A 27537-nucleotide genomic window follows, 5' to 3' on the forward strand; every position below is an offset into this window, starting at 1 on the left:
TTAAACTGGCCATTAGAGGGCGCTACGCACTGTGAGCTCAAATTCATTTACTGACGATACTAAATCTGTATTGTTTAAACGAAATATATTCATATTTAAAGACTGTTTTTATACAACCAGCTTTAAAATATATCTATTGCAGGTAGCTAAAAAAAAAGTCATACAGGAAATCATTTAATCAAAATCAACATGTATTGACCTGACCTGCCTTCTAAATAATCATTCGGTATTTCAACAATAAAGCACATTTTCAAACTTAATGTTAAAACCTAACGTTAAATGTTGCCTTTTTTGAAAAAAAAAAAAAAAAAAAAAAAAAGAAAGGCCAGTGGACTAGCATTTGTGGCAAAAATATTTTTTCTGTTCGAAGGGACTAAAAACAGATGATGTATGTCACTGTAAACTAAATACAATATGTATTTATTATGTATTTACTATATGTTGTAAATGAAAGTGCAGACTATGTCATAATACAGAGACAGCTACCTTATTTGCTACATATTTAAAGGGATTATATAATTATAATAAATTATTCAAATTACCCAGTGTCACATATACTGACATAATAACTATGTCAGTTGTCACATATGTAAAAGGCAGATAGTAAATGACATGTTATAAAATTGGTAGATTTCAAAGTATTGTTGCATTAAATGAAAAAGTAAAATAAAAAGCATTAAAAAAAAACTTTTTCTTCAATTCATTCATTCACCTTTTCCCCACAATGTTTTTACATGTTATGTTGAATAATTATTTTAAATGTTTGTTAATTTGTTTTCTTTTGGGTCCTATTTAACTGAGCAATTTACGCTGTAGTTTCCCAGGGTAACTAAGAGAGACACAAAACAAACAACTATAACACAAAAAAAACATTGAATAAAAATACAAAAATAAAAAATATTAAATATTAACTACATTTTTACACTATTTAACACTATCAGTGTTCTAGTTCAGAGTACTGTGGTCAAAATGCCCACCGAACACCCAAAACATCTCTAAGTTAACTTCATCAGAGTCTCACAACTTTGTTCTGTGTTGGTTTTTACTCAGTCCTCATAGTTTGACTCCTCTGTGACATAAAAATATGCTTTCATTGTCTCTCGCAGTCCTTCACTGACCAGACACTCCTGGTCGGTTCCCTTTAGCTGCCTTTGAATCATGGACCTGATGATAAACATGAAGATTACTTCTGAGGTAACACAGCTAAAACAAGCATCTTACTAAATTATAGTAAAAGACTGTAAAGTGTGATACAAATGAAAACTGAACCTACCTGGACAAATCTCTCCAGTTAAGATTGGACCTCTGGATTGTTACTGATGAGGGTCTATGCTCTATAGCTCTGTTGGAGTCTTGAAGTAAGCAAGGTTCAGTTAGCTGACAGTACGTACCATTAGAAGACCCTGTAAATGGATGAAATTGTAGGCTAGGCTATTTATTTTAACATTCAAATGCTGTTTTTATCCATATTACATTGCAATGGACTGCTTTTGGAAAATGGAAAATGCGTGTTTATCTGTTTATAGATGACTGTGCTATATATATATATATATATATATTAGAATATGAATAATAAAAATAACTAGATATAAAGTTTGGCAAGACAAACTTTAAGTTGGCTTGAGAAAGCTGGACCAGAAAGTTTGAAAAAGTTAAAAAGTTTAAAAAAGTTAAAAAGTTTAAAAAATTAAAAAAGTTTGAAGAAAAAAACTGTTTTAAGTTCAATGATTTTCAGTCTGAAATAGGTTGAAGTTTAAAATAGTTTTAAAAGGTTAAAGTGTGCATGTTTTGAAAGCAATACAGTCTCAGATAGATAGATTAGCATAATTAGCAAGTTGCTAACATGTTTCTAGCATGATTAGCAGGTTGCTAGCATGTTCCTACCATGATTAGCAAGTTTTTAGAATGATGCTAGCATGATTAGCAAGTTGCTAGCACGTTTCTAGCATGATTATAGTATGATTAGCAAGTTGCTAGCATGTTTCTAGCGTGATTAACAGGTTGATAGCATGTTTCTAGCATGATTAACAAGTTGCTAGTATGTTGCTAGCATGATTCTAGTATGAATAGCATGTTGCTAGCATGTTTCTAACACAATTAGCAGGTGCTAGTGTGCTTCTAGCATGATTCTAGTATGATTAGCATGTTCCCTTAACATGTTTCTAGCATGATTAGCAAGTTATTAGCATGATTCTAGCATGATTAACATGTTAATAGCATGTTGTTAGCATGATTAACAAGTTACTATGCATGTTTCACCCATGATTAGTAGGTTGCTAGCATGTTTTTACCATGATTACCAGGTTGCTAGCATGATTCTAGCATGATTAACAAGTTGTTAGCATGTTTCTAGCATGATTAGCAGGTTGATAGCATGTTCCTACCATGATTAACAAGTTGCTAGCATGTTTCTAGCATGATTAGCAAGTTGCTAGCATGTTTCTAGTGTGATTAGTAGGTTGATAGCATGTTTCTAGCATGATTAACAAGTTGCTAGCATGATTCTAGCATGATTAGCAGGTTGATAGCATGTTTCTACCATGATTAACAAGTTGCTAGCATGTTTCTAGCATGATTAGCAAGTTGCTAGCATGTTTCTAGTGTGATTAGTAGGTTGATAGCATGTTTCTAGCATGATTCTAGTATGAATAGCATGTTGCTAGCGTGTTTCTAACATAATTAACAGGTGTTAGTGTGCTTCTAGCATGATTCTAGTATGATTAGCATGTTGCTAGCATGTTTCTAACATAATTAACAGGTGTTAGTGTGCTTCTAGCATGATTCTAGTATGATTAGCTTGTTCCCTAACATGTTTCTAGCATGATTAGCAAGTTATTAGCATGATTCTAGCATGATTAACATGTTAATAGCATGTTGTTAGCATGATTAACAAGTTACTAGCATGTTTCAAGCATGATTAGTAGGTTGCTAGCATGTTTTTACCATGATTACCAGGTTGCTAGCATGTTTCTAGCATGATTCTAGCATGATTAGCAAGTTATTAGCATGATTCTAGCATGATTAACATGTTATTAGCATGTTTCAAGCATGATTTAGCATGAGGTTATTAGCATGATTCTAGCATGATTAACATGTTTTACCATGATTAGTAGCATGCATGGTAGCAGGTTGCTAGCATGTTTCTAGCATGATTAGCAAGTTACTAGCATGATTCTAATCTAGCCAAGCTAGCCTTGGCTAGATAGATAAATAGATTAGAAATATTAGATAGAATGGAAGTTTGAATTGATTAGAAATAGTACATAGAAGGGAAGTCTTGATTTAGTCTCAATGGATTCTGGGAGTTTAAGTTTGAATTTTGACAGTTGGAGTTTGAATAGTGTTGCTCATTTGAACATTCCGTCAACGTAAATCTATGGGATTTTTTATGATTTTTAATATTTAATTTTATGAAAACTACAAGTCGGATCAGTTAGAAAAGATATAGCAACCCGAGTCAGATCAGTCTGAAGATCTGGGCTGAGTTTGGTGGTTCTAGCTTGAAAACTTTAGGAGGAGAAGCTAAGAAGAAGAAGAAGAAAAAGCTTAAGTAGCAGATCAGTAGGTTGGCTTTCTCAGTTGTACAGTATTACACTGGTTGAAATAATAATGCTACACCTTATTAACTGTATAACTGTTATTAATACAGCTATTCATTCAGCAGCATTATTAGGCTATGTCAACACCAGTACATTTGAACAGAAACGAAACGGTGATTTCGGGCATTTTTTAAATGTTTTAAAACAGGAGCAGAAAGTTTGTCTACGGTGTGCGGAGCTTTTTGGCGGAGCTTAAAACATGAAATGCAACTGGAAGGAATATTATCGGTCCGTTTTTAAAGAAGAGCTCTCGTCGTAAGTAGCCTACATATAGCCTATATTATACCTCACACGATGTTTTATAGAAACATTAATGCGCCGTCGTTTATGGCCACTGGTTTCAGAGTTTCAGAGAAGTCGTTAAAGTGTAGCCTCTTTATTTGGGCGGATGGAGATGGTTCAGAGTGAACTACACTACCAGTCAAAGGTGGTGGACAGTAACCACCTTTTTAGTTTTTAAAGTAACCACCCAGTAGTTTTTAAAGAAGCTTCTTCTGCTCACCATGTATGCGTTTATTTGATCAAAAATTGCTACAGCAATTTTTTTTTTTACTATTTAAAATAGCTCCAATCTATTTTAATATACTTTAAAATGCAATTTATTTGTGTGATCAAAGCTAAATTTTCAGCATCATTAATCCAGTCTTCAGTGTCACATGATCCTTCAGAAATCATTCTAATATGCTGATTTAAAAGAAACATTAATATTATATTATTATTATTATTATTATTAAAAAAAAGGATTCTTTGGTGAACAGAATGATCCAAAGATCAGCATTTATCTGAAATAAAAAGCTTTTGTAATTTTATACACTACACCATTCATACCATCATATACATATTAATCAAAAATGATGATAAAAACATTTATAATATCACAAAAGATTTCTATTTCAGATAAATGCTGTTCTGAAAATTCTACTCAGCTGCTTTCAACATAATAACAATAATGTTTTTTGAGCAGCAAATCAGAATATTAGAATTATTTCTGAAGGATCATGTGACTGGAGTAGTGATGCTAAAAATTCAGCCTTGAAATCACAGGAAGAAATTACATCTTAAAATATATTAAAATAGAAACCAGTTATTTTAAATAGTAAAAATAGTTTTTTGCTGTACTTTGAATCAAATAAACAATCAAATAAATGCAGGCTTGATAGGCAGAAAACTGTATTGTTTTGTATTGTATTGTAAAACTTTATTGTCCCCCTTATGGGCGATCTGTTCTGCAGCATTAAAGATTTTGTGTTTACACCACACAAGACAGACAATACACAACATTAGTAACACGTAAGAGAAACAAAATTAAAAACCTACCTCTTCCTATTTTAATTAAGCACATTAACCCTTTAACTGTCACTCCCTATGTTGAACATAGACATGAAAATGTGCTGTCCAAAGCTAAATATGTATAATTCATTAATGAAAACATTTTGTAATATGACTTTGATGTGCAATTTCCATGGTAATGCAATGTCTGATTTTAAAATGGTTTTCAAAGGATGAATTTTGAGAATTTTAGTTGATTCTTATGATTTCTATTAGGGAAAAGGCAACGAAGAAAGTCTTTTTGTGGCAAAGGTCAGAACTCCTGTTATGATGTAGATTTTGAGGTGCACTCTTGTCATAAATGAATCTATTATTTTTATAAAACAAAAAAGTGGTAAAATATCTATTTAGGAGTCTTAGACCTTCTCAACAATATAGTTGGATTTATTTGTAATATGGTGAAGTAAACTTAGGCGTCCCACAGAGTGGACGGTGACAATTGAAGGGTTAATACACGTGGGACAAACGAAAATTTAAATTTGTTTGTAAAGGGACCCTATACAAAGATCCCAAGGGGAGGGTCTGAAATGAATCATAAGGAGGGTGAGATATATCAGATGTAATATGATGTATTTTTTTTTAGCACCTGAAAATCAAACAACTCCACCAAATCAATGACTTAAAAAGATTTCAAAATCAAAAGACTTCTTTAAAAAAAACATTAAAAATCTCACTGTCCAAAAACTTGTAAATGGTAGTGTACAACAAAAAAGAAGAAGAAGAAAAAACAACTAAACAAACAATGTGGGCTACTCAGAGATTGTTGAATCTTTCAGATGTATTAAAGATTTGGAGAAGGAATCGCAGAGTATGAGGACAAGCGCAATGCAACTTGCGGCGGCGCGTGAGGAGAACCAAAGTGTGACCAGAAAATTGAAAGCTCAAGAAAAGGTGGCTGTATTAAAAAAAATCCTTTTAACTACATTTCAGCTGTTCCAGTTTAAATGAGTATAGTGTTTTTGATCCCTGTCTTACATGTGCTGTTGTCAGGAGTTGCAGATGAGGCGGGAGCACTTAAACAAAAGAGCAGAAAATGTTAAAAAAGACCAAGAAAAACTCAGGCAGTTCAAATTAGAAAACGAAGAGACATTGAAAGTAAGGCAACATTCTGAAACAACTACATGGATATGAATGGATAATGTGTAAACAGACTGTAATATCATCGTTAAACCATTTTTTGTCTATTTCTCCTTTAAGAAAAATGAGGCCAGACGGTTATGTGCCATAGAACGAATAAAGGAAAATAAAGCTAAAATCAAAGTGACGGAAGAGGATATTAAGAAGCTAAAGGAACGGTATGAAGCCCTGCTGGCACGAAAAGAGCTGCTGGAGCTACAGGTCAAACAACACCAGGAGAGCACGGCAAAGATGCCTGGAAAGGTAGTCATATACTATTAGTATATGACTAATAGTATGTATTGGTAGTCTAATATTGCTGTGTCTGGAAAGGGGAGAGACTGAAACTACTTAGAGAAACTGTCAGACTGTTTCCCTGGACTCACTTGCCTCATTTGGATGAAGAGTGAGACTTTCCACACTTAGAAAGTGGGCAGAGTTATCTGAACTAGAGAGCGGATAGTGCAGATATGGTCCGTTTGTACAGATGTGAATGAGGGAAATTGGAAAAGACCCAATTGCCTTAGATTACAATTACAATTGCAATATTGTACCGGTTCCACCTGTTTTAATATCTAAAATATAATGTATGTTATGGATTTTCTCTTGTTTCTCCCTTTTTAATGACATTTGAGATTGAGGACACTGGTCGAGACAGTGACTGTGGTGGCATGCAGTCCATCAGAGAGGAAATTCTGGAAAAATGGGATAATGAAGAGAAAGAGGCAGAAAGCAAAAAGCTGGAAGTGCTGAAGGACATAAATGAACTCCGGATTCTTCTCCTGCACTATACCAACAAACTGCAGCAGCAACAGAGAGAGCTCGAGAACTTATGCTCTGAAACACGTGAATGGGTAAAAGCATACATGAACATACATTTAGAGCAGGGGTCTCTAAACTCAGTTCTGGAGGGCTGGTGTCCTGCAGAGTTTACCTCCAGCTTGCCTCAACACACCTGCCTGGAAGTTTCTAGCATGCTTAGTAAGACTTTGATTAGCTGGCTCAGGTATGTTTAATTTGGGTTGGAGCTACACTCTGCAGGACTGAGTTTGGAATTCCTGATTTAGAAGCTTACAGAAGGTAAATGTGGAAACATAAATAGAAACACAGATGTCATTGTGGCACCTCTGTCTTCTGTAGAATTTACACTGTTCATGTGTTCTGTAGGAAATTAAACGGGACGAATTGCGTTCTGCAACAGAAAGAGAGGCGCTCCAGTGTGCTCAAATAAAGGCTAGGATTCATTCAATTTATGAACTAATCGCACCCTACTGGAGAGTCTCAGTGAATATTAAGGACCCCTATAGGCAGCTGGAACTGGTAAATAATGAAAAATACTTCTGGAAACCTTAAGTAAAGTAGTATTTGTTGTTTATACACTCTTAAGAATAAAGGTGCTGCACGATGCCATAGAAGAACCTTTTTTGTCTGAATGGTTCCATAAAAGAACCTTTAACATCTGATGTTAAAGGTTCTTTATGGAGCCATTCAGACAAGGCAAAAAGAAGGTTCTTCAGATTATAAGGGTAAGAAAGAGATGTTTTTTTGTGGAACCAAAAATGGTTCTTCTGTGGCATCACTGTGAAAAAGCTTTTAAAGCACCTTTATTTTTAAGAGATTGGTGAATAAAATGAAATATGGTACAGTAAAGTTTTATAGTGAAGTCATCACACAGCAATGTGTGAAAAAATGCAACTGAAGGATTTTTTTTCCCCAATTTTCCTTTCAGATTAAAAAACATTTTCTGCTTATGCGAGCTGTTGATGACGAGCAAATGTGCAACGTTTTGTCAACTGAAAATCAAACTGAAGCGGAGTCAATTGGACAGCGGAGATTTATATCCAAGCTGTGAGGATGAATATGCGTGCCATGCCGCTGTTTTCAGTAAACTAAATAAAACTAAATAACTAAAAAAAAATTATATGACCACCCGTTTGATAGTATTGTACTATACATTTTTTTTAATTTAAAACATTCAACTGCTATTATTTATTTTACTTTTACGCCTCTGACCATCATTTAACCCAACTTAATGTTTAGTATGAGTCATTTGCTATAATTGGAATTTTATTACATGTATGTTGTCAGATGGGGCAGTTAGTCGTGTTTAATCTGGAAGCTGATTACTTGCACCTGAGCAAGTTTATAATGGTGTGCTCTAAGGGGCTGATCACTTTACTAAACCAGGCATTTCACTGATTAATTTTTAATAATTGTAATAATTTTGTTTACTTTAATGATGAGGGTTATAATGTGTACATGCAGCTCAAAAGAGACTTAAAGGAGAAGTCCACTTCTAGAACAAAACAATTTACAGATAATGTACTAACTCCCTTGTCATCCAAGATGTTCATATCTTTCTTTCTTCAGTTGTAAAGAAATTATGTTTTTTGAGGAAAACATTTCAGGATTTTTCTCCATATAATGGACTGATATGGTGCCCCAAGTTTTAACTTCCAAAATGCAGATTAAATGAGACTTCAAATGATCCCAAATGCGGTTGTAAACGATCCCAGCCGAGGAAGAAGGGTTTTTTGACATACCCTAACTGTCTTGAGCCAGAACACACAGAGTTCAGGGAGAGCAAGACAAGACGAGTGTTTGAGATTAAAAAGTGTTTAAATTGTATTTTTAAAATAAATATATATATATATATATATATATAAATCATTCTAATATGCTGACTGCTGTTCAAGAAACATATTATTATTACCAATACTTAAAACAGTTGAGTACATTTTTTCAGTAATGTAGTGGTAAGTAGTGCAAAAAATAATTATTTAATGAGCCTCATGCTGTAACACATATTTGTAGTATATGATATGTGTCCTGGCAACAGTATCCAGATTAGGCAAGTCTTTTGCAGGTTTTTTTTTTTTTTTTTTTTTTTTTAAACAATAACTTTAAAACTAACACATTTACATCACAGAGACGTCTATTTGACGTCTGCATTTACATCTGCAAGACGTATTTTTTTAGAATGTTTGCTAATAGATGTATGTTAGATGTCTTTAAGATGTTTATGGTTTAGAATTAGTAAAACTGACATCTGAAAGACGTCTGTCAGATGTTTGTACACAGCAGATGCTTTCCAGATCAAAAGATTTTTAACAGACATCTTGTAGACGTACATGTGCTATCTGGGTAAATATAAAGCATTGTTTACTTCATCGCTATCACACGGTAATTAAAAAAGTGTGTGGAGATGCGCACATAATTACGCCGTTTACTGTTTATAAATCCTGATATGCGCCTGATATGGTTTGTAAATTTTGTGTATTTTGTGTTACTACATAAATAAACTAAGTTATGAAGAACAACTGGAGACAGCATGGAGATGCTTTTACTTTGCCTTATATAAGCCTTCTGCATGGAATATTTTTTCAACAGCTTTCAAAAAGTGGTGGGGATAAGTCCCACCCGTCCCGACCGCAAATTACACCTATGAATAGGACTAATATTGAGTTTAGAACAACATAATTTGAGCTTACGTGTGTAATGGTCTACCAGCTGGGCGAGAGTGGAGAAGTAGTGGCTGTGGTGGATGTAGAACCAGCCGTTGTGGAGCTGATGGATTCTGTAGTGCTTTACATTGGGCATGTGTCCTCTATCTTGTCGCATGGAAAGTGAGTAAGAACCTACAACCAAAGGCAACGCATTTGTTAAGGTTAAAGCAACATGTAGTTCTGTATATTTTGGAGCCCCCTACAGTTAAGTGAGTGGAATTTACTGTGGTAAATACAGTGGATGGCTGAACACAAGCATTTGTTGCTGCGGTAATCTGCGATTTTTTTTTTTTGCAGTCTCCCAACAAACTTAAATGATTCTAGAACAGACGTTCGCCTTATATCTACCTCATTTTTCAATGTGGAAGTAAGCCGCTTTCTGTGAATGTGCGACACTTACGGGTCATTAGCCGCTGTAGGGAAATAATGATAAGAAGTGCCGTAACTGTTAAACTGTTTGCACTACAAACCAGTGTGCTCATAATTAATACAATATATTACAATAATATGGAAGCTAGACCCATTACATTTACAAATGGACACGCTCGCTCGTACAAGAAAAATAAGTTGGGTATGTTAGTCACGGCAGCAATGAACATTCGCATGTGGAGGAAAATTTACTTTCTAAGATGGTTTCTGTGTTTTCTTCAGAGATGGCGGAACTGAAACGTTTGTTCATTCACTTCAACCTGTCACATGTACTACTCCTGTGAAGACGACACAGAAGAATGATAATGTTCAGAATCAAGGAGCTTGGGAAGAATCTCTTTGAAAAATTCTCCTTGTTTTCTGACTTGGATGTGTTTTCTACAAGTGCTTCTGATTCCTTTTTTAATGATCATGGGGACACTGTGGATGTTGCTGTGGACAGGTCCAGTCTTCCTCTTACTCCGAATGGCAATTGCTCGTCTAGGACTTGATGAGTCACCTGCCCAGTCTGCTCAAACCAACATTTTTTTCCATTTTCTTCTTTTGCCATGCCACCATGTAAAGATTTTGTGGCTGAATTTTCAAATACTCTTACAGGTTCTGGTCCGCCTAAGCGGTGCTCAAAGATTGCTCAGACTCTAGCATATATGGCTGTAGCCGATTTTATCCGGATGGGTCGTGCTCCAGAATAGACTAGCCTGTTGCAGCCTTGGTGGTGTCTCCTGACGAGGCCCTACGGGGGAATGTGCAATGTCCCAGTGCACGATGTGGTCACACAGAAAAAGGCATATGAGTCTGTCGCCTACATAACTCATACCGAAAACACAATCTGTCAGTTACTTCTTGCTGCCACCAGTACTCTGGAACCAGCAAAAGTTGATCCTTCCATTTCACAGTTCCTGCAAATGGCTCTTTTGGCGATATGACACGTGAGCTGGTTAAACTTTACAGCCACGCTTTTGGCAGCTCGCCTCCAAGTGTGGCTTGCCCAAGCACGACTACCTGAGGACTGTAAAAAAAAAAAAAGAAGGGTAAAGCTGTCTGAAACCACTCGCCAACTGACGCAGGTACAGCACAACCATACTTTTAAGATGCCAACAGTTCAGATTCGTCACGCGCTATTCCACAATGGACCACTGTTTCCACCATTATGTTGCACCTCAGCCACAGCCCATTCAAAGGACTCATGTTACTAAAGAGTTTCTCGGCCACCTCAGTGAAAAGTCACACACATAAATCCTGAGACATTCAGGCAGGTGGTCGATTGTTTTTCGATAGAACAGCTAGAGTACTGGAAGACCAACACAGCAGACCCCTGGGTCTTGTCAACTCTAAGCAGGGGGTATACTCTAAAGTTTCGACACCAGCCTCCCAGATTTTCAAGAATTGTTCAGACGGTTGTCAGAGACGCAGTTCATTCAATACCTCTCTCTCTGGAAATTTGTTCACTGTTAGAGAAGGGAGCCAGAAAACCTCTCTAACAGAGGTTCTGTTCAAAATATTTTCTTGTTCCGAAAAAGGACAGTGGTTTCTTTGGTCTGTGGCAGCAGATGATTGGTTTGTGAGTGTCAACCTGAAAGGTGCATACTTTCACATCCCAAGTGCTGTTTATCACAAAAAGTTTTTGCATTTCAGTTTCCAGAATCAGGCCTACCAGTTCAAAGTTCTACCTTTCGGCCTTTCTCTTGCTCCCCACGTCTTCACAAAGTGTGTGAGTGCAGCTCTGTCTCCTTTTTGGATGAGAGGCATGCTTATTCTGCCTTATCTGGACGACTGGCTGCTTTGTGCCCCCACAACACAGCAGGCCATGCAAGACTCCAAACTGCTTTTAAGGCACATGCAGAAGTTGGGTTTTTCTATGAACGAGAAAGAGAGTTGTCTGATTCCAGCACAGACCACTATGTTCATAGGAATTACTCTGAATTCCCACCCAATGTCCATCTCCCTGTCTCAGGAACATGTGACAAACATTCTGCAACTCTTGGCTCACTTTGGGCCAGGTGTGCATTCTTGTTGCAATACCGGATGGTCCAACGACTAACAGGGATGTTAATGGCTGCTACAGTGGTGATTCCCCTCAGTTTACATCTCCATCGACTGGTTGTAATTTCTTACAGTTGCATATGTGCGATGAGGCGGTGGAGATAGGTGGAGCTTCTGAAGGCAGGTGTGCCCCTGGGTGTTGTTCCCTCTTGACGGGAGTTAGTCACAACCGATGCTTCCCTCACAGGCTGGGGGCAACATGGAATTGGAGGGGTATTTTTGGGCGATGGACACCTACACAGGCCAAACAACATATCAGTCTGCTGGAACTGGGTGCAGTGTTCATGGCTCTAAGGTATTTCTTGCCAGTCCTGGCAGGCCACCATGTTCTTGTTCGGTCCAACAGTACTTCAACAGTATTCCATATGAACCACCAGGGTAGCACAAAGTCACGCAGGTCTCTACAGCTTACCCATGAGATCATGACATGGTGTCAGCCAACTCGCTTCACCACGACTTGCTTCACTGAGGGCAGCTCATATTTCGGGACCATGCAACCAGACAGCCGATGCTCTTTCCAGGAATTGATTACATCCAGGGGAATGGAGGCTTCATCCGAATGTAGTGCAGGAGATCTGGCTATGGTTTAGAAGAGCAGAGGTGGATCTTTTTGCTTCAGAGAAGACCACTCACTGTTACTTATTGTTCGCAAAGACAGAAGTGTCCAGTGTCTTGGGCCAAGATGCACTGTCTCACGAATGGCTATATACTATATGTGTTTCCCCCAATTCCTCAGTTATGGGAGACGTTACACAGAATCTCCCTGTGAAAGCACAGAGAGTGCTACTTGTGGCACCATGGTGGCTAGCCAGATCATGGTTTGCTTTATTACTGAGACTTGTGACAGGCAATCCGTGGCAGCTTCCCCCCAGAAAGGACCTCCTCTCCTAGCTGGAGGCCAGTATCTGGCACTTGGACCCTGCTCGTCTGCAGCTCTGGGTACGGGCGTTTGGATAAATCTTTCTCTGGAGCATTGTGATCCTGCAGTTATTTTCTTCCACACGGCAGATTTAAGCTTCACATTGGAAGCTTTTCTCTGCATGTTGTGAGGAGCATACGCTCAATCCTGCAACATGTAACATCCCGAGTGTCTAGAGATTTTTCAACGTTTACTGGAAGAAGGCAAAGCAGCTTCCACATCGAAGGTGTATGTTGCTGCAATTTCTGCGCATCATATTCCAGTTGAGGAATCTTCTCTTGCATCTCACAGGCTTGTCTGCAGTTTTCTAAAGGGTGCATGCCGCCTAAAGCCTGCTCGGAATCCTCATTTTCCGGTATGGGATCTGCCTCTCATGCTTTCGTTCCTTTGCTCATCCCAATTTGAGCCCTTGCAAAGCAATGACATCAGATGATATCCTTGAAAACAGCTTTTTTTGTTGGCAGTTGCTTCTGTGAAACGAGTTGGTGTGTTGCATGCACTGTTAGTGAGTTATGCTTGTGTTGGTTGCCAGACAACTCTGGGGTGGTCCTACGACCCAATCCTTCTTTTCTTTTATTTTTTCTTTTCTTTTCTTTTCTTTTCCTCCTTCCTCAGTTCATAAATCAGAACATTGAACTGGCCTCTTTTCAAACTTCTTCAGGGTCCGATTCAAGCACTTACCTTTTGTGTCCCGTTTGTGCTTTGAAGTGTTATGTAGACACTACTGCTCAGTTTAGACGTTCAGACCAGTTATTTGTGTGCTATGGTGGTGTGAAGAAAGGTTCTCCTGTGTCGAAACAGAGATTGTCAAACTGGATAGTGGAGACTATTATACTGGCTTACAAGGCAGCAGGGAAACCATTGCGCTCGGGTTTAACATGCCATTCCACTAGAGCCATCTCATCGTCTTGGGCTGCTTTTAGAGGAGTATCCTTGGTGGACATCTGCACTGCCGCTACCTGGGTTTCTCTGTGCATGTTTGCCAGGTTTTATAAGGTCAACGTTGCTGCTCGTCATGTGTCATCCAAAGTATTCATACTGCCTCAGGCGGTCAGTGGAAATGAAACAGAACACTAGTTACGCATGTAACTGTGGTTCTGTGAATTCCAGATGACCGCCAAAGTACTTAGAATGCGCGAGAAACGCATACAGAGGCGGAGTGCTGAGTTACTGTGGCTTATAACACCCCAGAGCTCTGCATACATCACTACGTGACTTTGGCGGTCATCTGGAATTCACAGAACCAGTTACATTCGTAACTAACGTTCATCTGGTGAAACGTTCAGAGGAAAAAAAGTTCAGTAGACAAAGTTGGTGAAAATTACATGATCTATATACAGTATGTGCCATAGTGAAGGCCGTAACACAGCCTCGTTTTCATGCCTGTTAAATTCAACACGACATCTAACCTGACTAAGATCTGTTATAAGTCAGGGTACCATCAGAATGATTTTGCAACTCATATTTCAAGGTAAAAGACTTACATACAGTTGCTTTTTATTTTTAAAAGAGGGCAGTCAATAAATTAGATACTTTTGAAGCGTTGACTAACCAGGGGATGACTGGCTTTCCCGAATTAGAAAACATCCAGAGTAGTTTGGAGGCAGCATAAGAAGTTGCTCTGCATTTCTCCTTGTGATCCCTTCAAACAGCCACCTTTATTCAAATAGACAAGACTTGGCAAGTTATTAAAGGATATAATTTCACAATTTCCTAAATCTCTCAATCAGCAATTTACTCCTTAATTATCGTCTGGTGACATCACATAACACACTCTCCCTGCCTACGTTTTTCTTAATTTTTCTCTATTTGTTGCATGTGTTTGATCATGGTTGGAGCTGAACTCTGCAAGAAGGTAGATTCCCAGGAACAGGGTTGTACACCCCTGTGTTAAACCTATTAAAATGTTTTTAAAAAACACATGGCTCCATAGCGCCATCACATTGCAATATCGCAATGACCGTCATTTGTCATTGCCTCACTCCTCAAAGTTTAATGAGTGTGTAGATGACACAAAGCTGCCGATGTTAGCTACATTAAAAACAGATGGGTGCTATTTGACTGGGTTCCCATTTTGACAGGTGCTGTGCCCAGTTCTGACCCCCGCCAGATTACTACCCCCCCCAGTATTGGTAGGTTTAGGGTTAGGTATGGGGGAGGGGTTAGGATTAGGGATGGGGTTAGGATTAGGCAATCAGGTAGTGATTTCAACGAGAGGGGGTAATAATTTGGCGGGGGTCGAAAATGGGCACAACACCGGAACAGAAAAGTATCTAATCGGAAGCTAGAATTCGTAATAGCAGCGCTCATCGTTTACTCAGGAAAAGGTCTATCCACCTGTTTCCGAGAGAAAGAATGTGGGTACACCTTCCGGTGAGGTGGCAGTAGTAGTATACCAGTGGTATTTTGTGTGCTAATTAGCGAGAGGCTAAGTGTTTTTCGGATCATTGTTTACTTTGTAAAGTTGCAAACTTTTATGAGAGATGACGTTACGGTGCTCAGGGGCAACGTGTTGTTCGAAGCTGTGCTTCCATATCGTTAGCAAGTTTGGATCATTAAATCTTCAGTGACTGTTAACTAGTGATGTGACATTTGAACCTAGGCATCGGAGCTTGTGTTAAGGGGTGTGCCAGATGAAGCCTCGATTCGAGGCTTGTGTTGTTAACGTAGAAGTCACGAAACCATTGACAAACAAAGCATCACTTTCTCTCCAGTCCCGTGCAAGATTCACTGTGTCGGTTCGACCCCCCAGATCTTAGTTATTTATATTTTTTAATACCCAGTCATACAAGTAATATGAAAAATACAAATTGTTTCAGGAAAAGTAAATATTTGCCATATGCACTTCATGTGTACATTATTCTTCTATTACATCATATTCGTACTAGCATTTAATGCCACAGTTTAACGGGTAAATGAATTTATCTGAGACAGAAATTCAACAAACAACCACGGCTTATATTTGTGCACGTAACATGAGTCGATCTGTGGAACGTGTGGTGAATGTTTTGTCCGACGACATTTCTTCTACATGCTTCTGGCTGCTTTATTTTACTAACCACCAGTTTGCGCTGTTTTCGACACACTAGAAGCTTTAAATCTTTTCCCGAAACAGTCAGATGAAATGTCAGTGCATAGGAGGCTTCATTTGCCCATCACTACTGTCAGCTGTTCAATAAATGAGAGTCACGTCCCGCTTGTTTACTTCGAACCGGAAGACGCTCCCACTTTTGACGCAAGGTCTCATGGGGCATAGGAAACTTGTGGATAATAGAGAAAAATTAAGGGCAGAGAGAATGCAGGTCTATTAAAACCCAGGTAAAAAATGAGCATAAAAAGTCTGAAATGTCTTTAGCATTCACTTATTTCCTTTTTTAACTTAAAAAAATTAAAAAGACTGACCGATTATGCACTTTTGAAACGTAGGTGTGAGGAATGAAAAACTCTGCGCCCGTTGATGTAGAACGAACCGTCAACATATCATCGTCTCTGTAAGTGAAACAAACCCATTACAAACCCTGCAAATACTTACACACTTTCATGTCTAGAAATAATCTTACTTACTCTGATAAAATGTTCAGCTTGTCTCCTAAAAATATAGTGTGTTCATCAGATCTGTGAGGTGGAAAGTTACACAAGGCCACCGCCATATGCATGTGATTTCCTGATGCTAAAGTAAAACAGACACAGGTGAGAGATAATTATACACAAAGTGCTATTTATTCATCTCCTACGACAACATTAATGATAAATTATAAAATACAGAGTAAAAGCTAACTGAGTAAAGGTGTTCACATATGGAAGTTTAACTGCATAAATCAAGTCCAATACCTTCATCAGACAACAAGACCGATTCCTCCAGTCTGTGAACAGGAGATCGATTCCAGATTCTACTTGTTAGACAACCCATGCTTATTTTATGACCATGTCTGACTTACTCACAGAAGCCCACCTGAAAACACAACTGAAGAAGCAACACTGTACAGTCAAGAAGCTAGTATGTGTGTGAAAGCATCTTGACCTTTTACAAGCTAAACTAAAAGTAACACATACCTTATAAAAAATAAACTACTAAAAACAAAGAATAATCATCATAATGAATACAATACATTAAAAAACAAAACAAGGCCACATATCCAAGCAATACTAAAACAACACACACCATAGCAGGATAAATAAATACATAAAAGATGAAGAATGAAAACTACAATAAAAAGTCAAATAAAAACAAATGTTTACAAATTAATAAAATACAAGGTCTTCATATCTTACTAAATGTTTGTTGGATCTTATAGATATCTCCTAAACATTCAACCAGACCACAGCTACATCAAAAATACTTACTGTACTCGGTTTCAACTCCAAGTATGCTGAAATTATAACTTGATATCCTTTGCCAACAATACCCAGTAGGCCATATAAAAGAGCGTCCACTATAGAGGTGCCATCTCTAGATGAACGCACAGCACTGTTGATGCGACCTTTATCCTGTTGTGCATGTGAATAGAAGTATGTGTTCTCTTGAGTAGGAGTTGTGGTGAACAAACCAATGCGTTCAAACCAATATGCAAATGAAATTTCCTGTTCTATTAGGCGTTTTAAAATCCATAGTACTGCAGTCAGAAATAAACCACTGTAAAGGGACCAAGTGTGCAAGATGCAGTTCCTTCAGTCAGATAAATTTAACTGAATCGATATAAATGTAAAGATTGTACATATGTGAAAGTTATTCACATGCCATATCATTCGTAAAGACACTTGAGTGTATGTGATGAATTTGAGCTTCAAACATTTTCTTGGCACTGCAGTATGCACCTTTTATTATTTTATGAGGTTTTTAAAAATAGTCTAACCACAACCTGAGGATAAGGGTTGCTCGATGTGAGTGTCAAAAAAGTACATTTGTGGTCGGAAACTTGACGACTCAATCATCTTCCATCTCCTGTGCCGTTGAGAAATTGTTTCTTGAGTGATTCTGAAAATATTACTGATTTGAAAGCAAAAGTAAAGCAGTTATTAACATTCACTATTTAATAAAAAAAACTTATGGTCTTATTTTCCATGGTCTAACTTTATTTAGTAATTGACAATCAGTGGACAGTGACTTTGTCAGACACTATTTCATACTCATAATCATGTCTGTGAAAGCTGTCATTCCATGTGTACATCAGTTTACATTTTGATTAATAATTTTGTTAAAAATGGTTAGGGAGTAAATGTACAAAAGAAAAACATGATTTAAGTCCGTGCTACTTTCATTTTGCATATTTAAAAGAGTGAAAGCCTTATGTAACTATTAAAAAAAAGAAATATTAATAATCCACTTCTTTCATCTCCTAATAGCTGACGCGTTTAGTATAACCTATCTGAGTTTTTACTATAAATATGACAAAAGTCAGTTTTTAAACATTCATTACATTCATAGGATGAACAGGAACGTGAATTCAGTGACAGAACACGATAAGCAGTTGTAACGGTTAAACAGGACGACAAATGAAACAATATCACACATTGTAGCAAGATAAGAACACATGAAAGGTCACAGGTCACCATAAAACAAAAATGACATTTTTAATGCATGTGTTTTTAAGTGAGAGTGTTTTAAAAAAGAGGTGGAATGTAATGCTAATAAATAAAAGATTTAAACTAAAATTAAAAAAGCTTGGTGGAAGACCCTTCATGTGTAAATATATATTAGTCTTTTATTTACTCTGCATTTATGACTTAAAATTTGGCTAGCGTTTATTAACATGTATATATTCAATATGCATACCTTCAGTATTTCATACATTTCATTCAAGCCTCCCCTGCCTCACTATTACCGGCTTTAGAAACGTGTGGGAATCTAGGACACAAATAACAGGAGGTGAGGGGTGAAACAACAGCAGCGGGGCTTTAGCAGGAGACTTCCATAGTTTGTGGCCTGCCCTGGTTGTCCAGGACTCCAGAGGTGGGCCCGTCCAGAGGGCTGTTCAGGTTGCGGTTGCGTGAGCCGTCTGAGGATGTGATGCTGGACGAGGAGGATCGGGATCGAGACAGACGGGTCATGCCAGCCGCTGGTACTGTGAGATTGAAGAAAGATACGAGAACGTGATTATTTCAGTCTTCGGTATGAGAACAAGCGAAAGAACAAACATCATGCAAGAGGAAACCGAGAATGTAATAATAGATAATCACAAGTTTTTCTCGTCTCTGCCTACACAGAGTATAAATGTGCACGCAAAAACGTTTTTGACAAAATGAAGACCTACTTAGCACAAAGACACATCATGCTAAACTAAAAAACAGCATGCCTTTTGGAAAATGAGCTTTTTAAAAATATTAAAAACAGAGTACAATAATAAAAAATCAAATCTAAATTATATAAAAAATTAAGTAAGTAAAAATAAAATATAAAAAGTAAAGCCACATACAAGCAACATTAAAAATATACTATAGTGGAAAAATACAAAAGTATATAAACACGTGACCCTGGACCACAAAACCAGTCATAAGTAGCACACATATATTCGTAGCAATATGCAAAAATACACTGTATGGGTCAAAATTATATATTTTGTACATTTCCTACCGTACCTATATATATAATTTTTGATTAGTAATATACATTGCTAAGAACTTCACATGGACAACTTTAAAGGTGATTTTCTAAATATTTAGATTTTCTTTGCACCCTCAGATTCCAGATATTCAAATAGTTGTATCTCAGCCAAATATTGTCCTGTTCTAACAAACCATACATCAGTGGAAAGTCTTTTATTTAAAGCTTTTAGATGATGTCTAAATCTCAATTTTGAAAAATTGACACTTATGACTGGTTTTGTGGTCCAGGGTCACATATAATAAGTAAAAAAAAAAAAAAAAAAAAAAAAAAAAGTATAGATGTATTTAAAAAATAGAACATTTTAAAATGTTCTGTAGTGACAGACCGATATGTTGACCAGGCCATGTAATTTCTGGCATCTGTAACAGTGGTATAATATCACTAAATGAGCCATTCTACAGAATTGGTGCAAACTGCTGTCCCACAACCAAAAAAACACATTTAAAAAGCATTTAAGTATTCAAATCTTACATGTTTAAGATCCTTTTATTATCTATTGAAACCTACAATAATATTTAAAATATCAGTAAGCTTAATATATATAAAATCATCATTTAGTGGATACTTGTAATTCAAAGCTGGCTATCCTGAACCTTAAACCCTAAGTTTCGATTTATGAAAATTATATTGAAATAATTTTTGGGTTTTATTCCTTTGTTGTTTTTAAAAAAATATTTTTGATTTTATAAAAAGTTAAAAAATATATATATTTATTTTATATTTTCTTTGTAAATTATGAAAGTTTGTTGAAAGAAGCAAAAAGTGTCCCACATTTTAATGTCACTACCAAAACAGTGTATGTTTTAGTTTTATTAACTAAGACTGATTTTAACTACACCCCTATATTTATGATCAGGAAATATACACGTGTCCCTCTCCCTCATAGCTGCATGGTGAGTAAATAGACCCCAACATTTTGAGGTAAATGTGTTCAAAAGTCTTAAAATCTATGTGTGACGTTAAGGAACGTCCCTACCGAACACTTTTCGAACTTTTTTTTTTTTTTAAAGCAGTTTTTTGGGTGTTTTTCCATAACATTTAGTTTTTATATGTGTACAACTGTTCAGAACTCTGCTAACCATGTGCTGATTAGCATCTTTGAGCTAGCTTCAAAAGAATGTAAAATTATCACTACAGAAACATTTGGTGAAGTTCCAGCTGTGACATCATAGTTTTTTTTTGGGTGTTGTTCCATAAAATGTAGTTTTTATATGTGTACAACTGTGCTAGCTAACCATGTGCTGATTAACATCCTTGAGCTAGGCTCAAAAGTATAACTGTCACGATCGAAATATCATCATTGGAACACATAATCCTAATTTTAGTAATTTATTTTAGTAGTGTTTTAGTGTGTGGGTTAAAATTCTGTAATGTGGTGTAGCCACTATTGAAAATGTTCAGTATATTTTGTCAAAAATAAACTACACTGAATTAACAGCTAAGATGTTATGGTGGTGTGTGGTTTAATGTATATTCAAACTAATAAATCTGTAACTTTGAAATCATTATCAGTATTTTGCCTTTTACAAAGAAAAATTGGATACAAACAAATCTTATAAATCACACTTGAAGTATTGTTAAAATTGTAATTGTTATTGATTTACCTCTCAAAACTTTTAATGAAATAGCAAAAAATTCACAATGTAGACGTAAGCAAAATCGAGACAGGTCAATATAACCCCTTCTAATTAAATTATCATTACTGTTTTGGTAGTGACAAATTTGTGGAGAGCACAAATATTCCAAAACTTTCTAAAAATACAATATGAGAATTAACTGCACAATTACTAGAAATGTGTACCTTGGAAAATAACAATTTGCATACATACAAAATGTGTTAAAAATGATTTTTTTCCCCCAAGATGCTTCTGTAGAATAGCCCATATAGTTAATTACTGAATTTGTGTTAAAGCACGAAATAATAATAATTTTTGATAAAACTAAACATTTCAACTATTCACCACTAGGCCATTGAAAAACCGGTCAATCACTAAATACTTCCATGTTGAACACCTACATGCAAATATTCCTAAACACAATCACAGAAGTGAACCATGCAAGCATGTATATATCAGTCAAAATAACTCTCCGATCACATCCTGGGTACCTGATTCAGTGCTCAGATGGCTGAGCAAAACATGAGGAACTGTTTGCAATGGTTGAAGGGAGAAGAGAGAAAAATAAGATATCTATACAACACAGATTCTGCTGCAACAAAAGTTAAATACCTAATGGAAAATACTATTCAGATACTGACTATGATCAGCGATGTCTGTTTTTAAAAATGTAACCGTACAACCTCAGCCCTAGCATTTGACACTGTAAATTCTGCAAGTGTTTATAGCTGTGTTTGTGTAATGGCGGGGTCTAAAAATCGCAAAACTTTTTTCCGCCTTGACATTTAACCACATGAGCCTCGTGCTGCATTTACGGCTCTTCACCTACAGAGGGCGTCAAGAAGCAAAAACATGCTTTTATATATCCTCAGATGATTATGAATACTTTCGGCACCTAGGCTAATTAAAAAGCTCATAAATTTCTATTTATTTTCTCCCCTGAGATTCACGATTAAGTCCTAATTAGGTTCTTCATAACCTTTATCAAGCTTCCCTCTAACTTCTAATAGTCTTTTCCTTGTCTGTGACCTCCAGACGTGACTGTCGCCCCCTTGTGGGTGTCATAATGAACTTTGGATTTGTTCATTTAAAAAAAAAATCTTTGGAAATTCAGTGTATGTTGTAGTACAATGATTTCTCTAATCTCAAAATAAGATTGAACCAAATTGGATTCCTCATGGCGTGACCCCTTTAAGAACTCTCTGGAGCTTTGATGGCTTAATTTAAAAGCCTGGGATGAATGTTACAAGCATTATGCTCTTGAAGAGCCAACATTTTGGTCCGACCCCTGACGTGACGTAAATTCCTGTCTGATTGGAACAAGGAGTATACAACAGTGCAGAAATGAAACAGCAAGTATCTTTGGAAGAGGGAGGTACAGGGTCAGAGCGAGGGTGACATCTTTTCACACAGAGCGTTGGCAGCACATCGAGCGCTTTACTGGAGCGCCAAAACCTGTCAACAAATATGTGAGGAGGGCTCATTGCGATGTCGCGCATGTCTGTAGTTTGGAAGGAAAACTAATCAAAACACAGTGTGTGGGAAGCCGTGCTGAGTTGTGTGCGGTAGAAAAAGAAAGAAGGACAGAACCAAAGACAGACTCTCTGAGCCGGATTGGTCTTAATAAAAGGCGCCCATTAGTCATAGTGTTGTGCTGAATTGCTAATTAGCGTTTGAGAAACGCAGATAAACAGATGCATGTTTATGGAGCAAGCTGACCCAGATTGCGCTGCAGATTAAACAAACATCCAAAGACAGATTCACAGGTTAGACGTGTCAAACGCTGAGGTAAACGGATAAAAATACTCACTGTATCCCATTCCCTGTACAAAGTATTTGAAGGCTTCGGCCAGCTTTCCAGGCTGTTGGGAGATTAGAGATCAATTACACTGTTTTACACATTCATATCACGCACATGTTGGTGAAGATAACAGGGGCACAGGTGTTTAAAGGAGAAGTTCACTTCCAAAACAAATGTACAAAAAAACTAAAATATAGGACAATTTTGAAGCTGGAGGAGAAAATGAGATGGGTTTTTCGACCTACCCTAATTTTATTGACCCGGATTACACAGAGGTTAAAAGGAATATAAATTGTACATTTGTTTAGAAAATAATCGATCGTTTTGCTAGATAAGACATTTTTCCTCGGATGGGATTATTTAGAGCCATTTGAAAATGCATTTTGGAAGTTTAAACTCGCAGGCACCACTTAAGTCCACTTCTGGAATGTTTTCCTCAAGAAACAATTTTTTTACGACTGTAGAAAGAAAGACATGAACATCTTGGATGACAAGGGGGTGAATAAATTATAAGTAAATTTTTGTTCTGGAAGTAAACTTCTCCTTTAATATGAAGTTTAATATTAAGAAATAAAGAAGGAACCAGACTAACCTGAACAACCTGAGGCAGACCGCCACAGTCCGCCATCTGACACAGAGAGAGAGAGAATTAAAATCATTTATAGGGTGAAACAAGATATAAATAACACCGTAAAGAACATGCAGTTCACAATGTAACATTTCAAGAGAGCAAAAAGTTTAAAGGGGACATCGGATGCAAAATTCACTTTTATGTGGTGTTTGCATATAAATGTGTTTTAGTAGTAGTGTGGATGCAACCACCCTACAATGATAAAAATCCATTTGTTAACATAGTCTCAAATATCAAGCTGTTTTGATTTTCTGAGCAATATGATGTCATACTGCTCAGGCCCCGCCCACAACCACTGACTAACTGTTCCGTATTAGTATATTTCCACCCTCAGCCAGTTGTACGATGTCCGCTATTTTCTCTCAGTTACAATATCTCTTAAGCAATGCAGGTGTTTTTTAGTTGGATGTGAAAGTGAACATAGAGAGTCATTTCATTTTCTCCCAACATCAGAGTCACTGAGGACACAGTGGATTCATTTTGTTTTTGATGGTAATGAGCCACCAAATACACAAAAAAATAAAGAGGGGGTGGGGTGAGCAGTAGCTCATTATCATTTAAAAAGACATGCAACGAAATGGGTCGCTGTTTTTGACAACGTAAAAAGCACCATTGATGAATTTTAACCAAAGTATGTAGCAGACATTTCATGAAGGCCCTAAAGAATCATACCAACTTGTGGAAAATAGGCATCCATGTCCCCTTTAAGATGTTAAATGCTGAAGCTGAAGATCTAGGGTTTTGCAAATTACCCGTGTCACCTTACCTTCAGCAAAGTGGTCTTTGTTGGATTTAACCTAGAGTTGCATTCAACCTGTAATATAAAATATTCAACAGACTTAAAATAGTGAAGGGCAGAGCAACAAAGAAAAAAAAAAAAGACCTTGTACTTGGAAACTTACCACAGCCTCCACTGCAGGGGAAGTGTCTCCAACCACCAGAAGAGCAGGGCATCTGTACACAGATAGGCAGTGGTGAAAAACAATACACCAATATATAAAATAAAATAGATTAAAATAAAACAAAATAAAAAAAATTGAGAAACAACGCAAAACAAAATAAAAAAAAAAAACAATACAAAAAAAAAAAAAAAAAAAAAAAACAATACATATAAATAAAGTAAAATAAAAAACAACAACAACACCACAAAACTAAATAAAATTCAAAATAAAATAAAACTAAACTAAATAAAATAATAAAAAAAAACCCTCTAAGGATATGTTCACACCTGTCATGTTTGGTTCAAATAAAATGAACTCTGGTACGACTGTTCTGTTGGTGCAGTTCATTTAAGTAAGTGTGAACGCTGCCATCCGAACCCTGATGCGCACCAAACAAACTCTGGTGTGGTTCGATTGAAATATAAATGCAACAAGGACCAAATACTTCTAAACGAACCAAAACAAGCGGCGTATCCAAAACAAAATGAGCAGAGAGCAAACGTGAAGCAACTACAAGCAACAATGAGCATGCTTAGTCTAGCAGACGGCGTAAAGCTGAACGCACCTTTTCCTTTTGTTTGGAATGTTCGGTGAGTTCCATTACAAAATATACGTCATTCAGCCCGACCACTAAGGTTGTGAACATATTGCTATGCCTTTAGGTTTGGTATCTTTAGATTCGCTGTCAAAAATGCCAGTGTGAATGCTAAGTGGACCAGGACCAAATGTATTATTTTCCTTTTTGGTCTGGACCAAATGGACCAAACAAACTGAACTACAAGTGTGAACACACTCTAAATAAGATAAAACAAAATGAACAAAGCCAAACCAAATAAAAAATAATACAATTAAATTAAATAATAAATCTTACGTCAGTGTCTTCACTGTATTCTCATTGACTCCAGCAATTGGCCTCTCGATACCAAGGTCTTGACGGCTGTTAAAAACAAACAGCTAATTTAGAAGGTTTGTCAGCATAGGTAATAACCAATATAGACAGGTTTTAATGAAATGTCACTCACGCATTGTATGAGCCACAGAAGAGGGCCAGGTTATCCTGGTTGATGTCCTGTGCAATGTGCAGGCGGTACGTCTGAATCAGTTCTTGGTTGTCAGTCAGCTCCTCCTAATTGATCAGAATAACAAACGAAAAACATTGTGTTTAATGAGAAATTAAAGCCAGATGGCTCCTACGGTGCTCACAAAGCATTATGGGATTGATTGATATAAAGTCAAAGGGATTTACTCACAGTGCTGAAGTGATGAGCCATCACAATGTCCACTAGATTACTAGTCCACCCAGTGAGCTAGAAGGAAATCAGAATAATACTGGTTAATACCAGAATTTTTTTGTGTGTGTATGTATATGTGTATATATATATATATATATATAAATAAAAAAATACAGAAAATTGCCTTTAATGTTGTCCAAATTATGTTCTTAGCAATCCATATTACTAATCAAAAATTACGTTTTGAAACATTTATAGCAAGAAATGTAAAAAATATCTTCATGGAACATGATCTTTACCTAATATCCTAAAGATTTTTGGCATAAAAGGAAAATCTATCATTTTGATCCATACAATGTATTGTTATATACCCATGCTACTTACGGCTGGTTTTGTGGTCCAGGGTCATATATATAGCCCTAATATTCAGCTATAGAAATATAGAATCTGTTAGTTCAGTTTGTTTACTCACCTTAGAAGCAGCCCAGTCCATCCATCCCTCAGCGCAGGGGTCCACATTGATCAAAACCAGCCCCTCCACCAGGGCCGGCTGATTCAGCTGCAGACAGAGCAAAGGGTTTAGTCTTTAATGAGGATGACATGTGGAGAGTGGTTTAAAAATGCATGTAGTCATGGCAGAAGAGGAGCTTTTAGCAGCTGGACTCAAAGCATCTCCCTTCAGCCACCCACTGCTGATGTTGCCGGTCACTGACATTAATCTTTCAGTTTATACACACACATATGCACAGAGGATGGGAGGGCACTTAGCAATGAGTAAACGAGAAAAGAGAAGGGATGTATTATGTTATGTCCTGCATAAAAGAAGTGCTGAATATATTAGGTTTGTGTGTCAGAGATATTTAGACTTTGATCAATAGCCTCAGATGCTTGAGGCTGCAGTGCGCGAAGTATAATAACAGTCCTCTGGAGGCAATGCAGTTTTGCGGCATTATTTTGACTCAGCTCGAAAAGGGCAGGTGGGGATGCTATAAAAATACGTGGTGTAGCTGTTTGATATAGGCCTTGTGCAGGCAAAATGATGCAGTGTTCAATTAGATTTTAGGTAGTTGCATTATAGATGTAAGATTTGTAGACAAACTGTTACAGCTGAGGTCAAAAGTTTACACCCCCATTCAGAATGGTAATTATTTTACCAAAACAAGAGGGATCATACAAAATGCATGTTATTGTTTATTTATTACTGACCTGAATAAGATATTTTCCATAAAAGAGGTTTACATATAGTCCAAAAGAGAAAATAATAGTTGAATTTACAAAAATGAGCCTGTTTAAAAGTACACTTGATTCTTTTTTTAAAGTTATATTTATGGGCTTTTCACACCTTTATTGTGAGAGGACAGTACTAAGAGGAGAGAGGGGAGCAGGATCGGCAAAGGACCTCAAGGCGGGATTCGAACTCTGGTTGCAGTGAGTGCAGTTGCGTTATATGTTGATGCACTAACCACAAGGCTATGGGTGCCGACATCCCCTTGATTCTTAATACTGTGTTCTTGCCTGAATGATCCACAACTGTGTTTTTTGTTCAGTGATAGTTGTTCATGAGTCCCTTGTTTGTCCTAAACAGTTAAACTGCCTGCTGTTCTTCAGAAAAATCCTTCAAGTCCCACAAATTCTTTGGTTTTCCAGCATCTTTGTGTATTTGAACCCTTTCCAACAATGACTGTATGATTTTGAGATCCATCTTTTTACACTGAGTCGTCAGGGGGTGAAAACTTTTTGAATTTGAATACCAGGGTACATTTAACTTATT

The 27537-nt window shown here is 36.9% G+C and overlaps 3 protein-coding genes across 8 annotated transcripts in view; 1 reads left to right on the plus strand and 2 right to left on the minus strand.

Annotated features, from left to right (window-relative positions):
• Positions 1-339: 339 nt before the first annotated feature.
• sla2a (Src like adaptor 2a) lies at positions 340-17892 on the minus strand. The gene is made up of 8 exons (XM_051122409.1): positions 17286-17892; positions 16773-16905; positions 16506-16611; positions 16344-16430; positions 14494-14597; positions 9536-9682; positions 1274-1403; positions 340-1164 (listed from the first exon to the last, which is right to left on the minus strand). Exons 2-8 carry the CDS (start codon positions 16849-16851, stop codon positions 1047-1049), a joined length of 771 nt encoding a protein of 256 aa, XP_050978366.1. The 5' UTR covers positions 16852-16905; positions 17286-17892; the 3' UTR covers positions 340-1046.
• Positions 1106-8008, plus strand: LOC127172900 (TATA element modulatory factor). 4 transcript variants are annotated; one of them, XM_051122406.1, is made up of 8 exons: positions 1106-1194; positions 3748-3854; positions 5705-5819; positions 5919-6023; positions 6126-6308; positions 6680-6898; positions 7212-7364; positions 7774-8008. In XM_051122406.1, the coding sequence occupies exons 2-8, from the start codon at positions 3799-3801 to the stop codon at positions 7894-7896; spliced, it is 954 nt and encodes a 317-aa protein (XP_050978363.1). In that variant the 5' UTR covers positions 1106-1194; positions 3748-3798; the 3' UTR covers positions 7897-8008. The 4 variants fall into 4 exon arrangements, with proteins under 4 accessions (XP_050978363.1, XP_050978365.1, XP_050978362.1 ...); XM_051122408.1 differs by lacking the exon at positions 3748-3854 and having other exon boundaries at positions 1109-1194; XM_051122405.1 differs by lacking the exon at positions 1106-1194 and having other exon boundaries at positions 3250-3854.
• Positions 17893-17993: 101 nt separating the features above from the next.
• The window catches only part of ndrg3a (ndrg family member 3a), a 47365-nt gene continuing 37821 nt past the window's right edge, over positions 17994-27537 (minus strand). For 2 of the 3 annotated variants that reach the window (XM_051122402.1, XM_051122404.1), the window contains 10 exons: positions 26239-26325; positions 25785-25841; positions 25557-25660; positions 25406-25471; positions 24496-24547; positions 24360-24407; positions 23555-23590; positions 22972-23023; positions 21653-21691; positions 17994-19003 (listed from right to left, as the gene is read on the minus strand). In XM_051122402.1, the coding sequence (XP_050978359.1) occupies positions 18837-19003; positions 21653-21691; positions 22972-23023; positions 23555-23590; positions 24360-24407; positions 24496-24547; positions 25406-25471; positions 25557-25660; positions 25785-25841; positions 26239-26325 (708 nt within the window). In that variant the 3' untranslated portion in view covers positions 17994-18836. The remainder of the gene's footprint in view (positions 19004-21652; positions 21692-22971; positions 23024-23554; positions 23591-24359; positions 24408-24495; positions 24548-25405; positions 25472-25556; positions 25661-25784; positions 25842-26238; positions 26326-27537) is intronic. The other variant, XM_051122403.1, reaches the window with a different exon arrangement.

Source organism: Labeo rohita, chromosome 11, assembly GCF_022985175.1.
Source record: "Labeo rohita strain BAU-BD-2019 chromosome 11, IGBB_LRoh.1.0, whole genome shotgun sequence".
Lineage (NCBI taxonomy): Eukaryota > Metazoa > Chordata > Actinopteri > Cypriniformes > Cyprinidae > Labeo > Labeo rohita.

What these genes read in the sequence shown, in the direction of transcription:
- LOC127172900 (XM_051122406.1), top strand. Translation starts at nt 3,799, where the DNA reads ATGAAATGCAACTGGAAGGAATATTATCGGTCCGTTTTTAAAGAAGAG. An exon ending in TTTAAAGAAGAGCTCTCGTC is followed by an intron (nt 3,855 to 5,704) that starts GTAAGTAGCCTA and finishes TGAATCTTTCAG; the next exon opens with ATGTATTAAAGATTTGGAGA. An exon ending in CGGCAAAGATGCCTGGAAAG is followed by an intron (nt 6,309 to 6,679) that starts GTAGTCATATAC and finishes ATGACATTTGAG; the next exon opens with ATTGAGGACACTGGTCGAGA.
- sla2a (XM_051122409.1), bottom strand. Translation starts at nt 16,851, where the DNA reads ATGGGTTGTCTAACAAGTAGAATCTGGAATCGATCTCCTGTTCACAGA. An exon ending in GTTTCAAAAGTGCATAATCG is followed by an intron (nt 14,598 to 16,343) that starts GTCAGTCTTTTT and finishes ATTTGAATAAAG; the next exon opens with GTGGCTGTTTGAAGGGATCA. An exon ending in GCTGGTAGACCATTACACAC is followed by an intron (nt 1,404 to 9,535) that starts GTAAGCTCAAAT and finishes ATCCATTTACAG; the next exon opens with GGTCTTCTAATGGTACGTAC.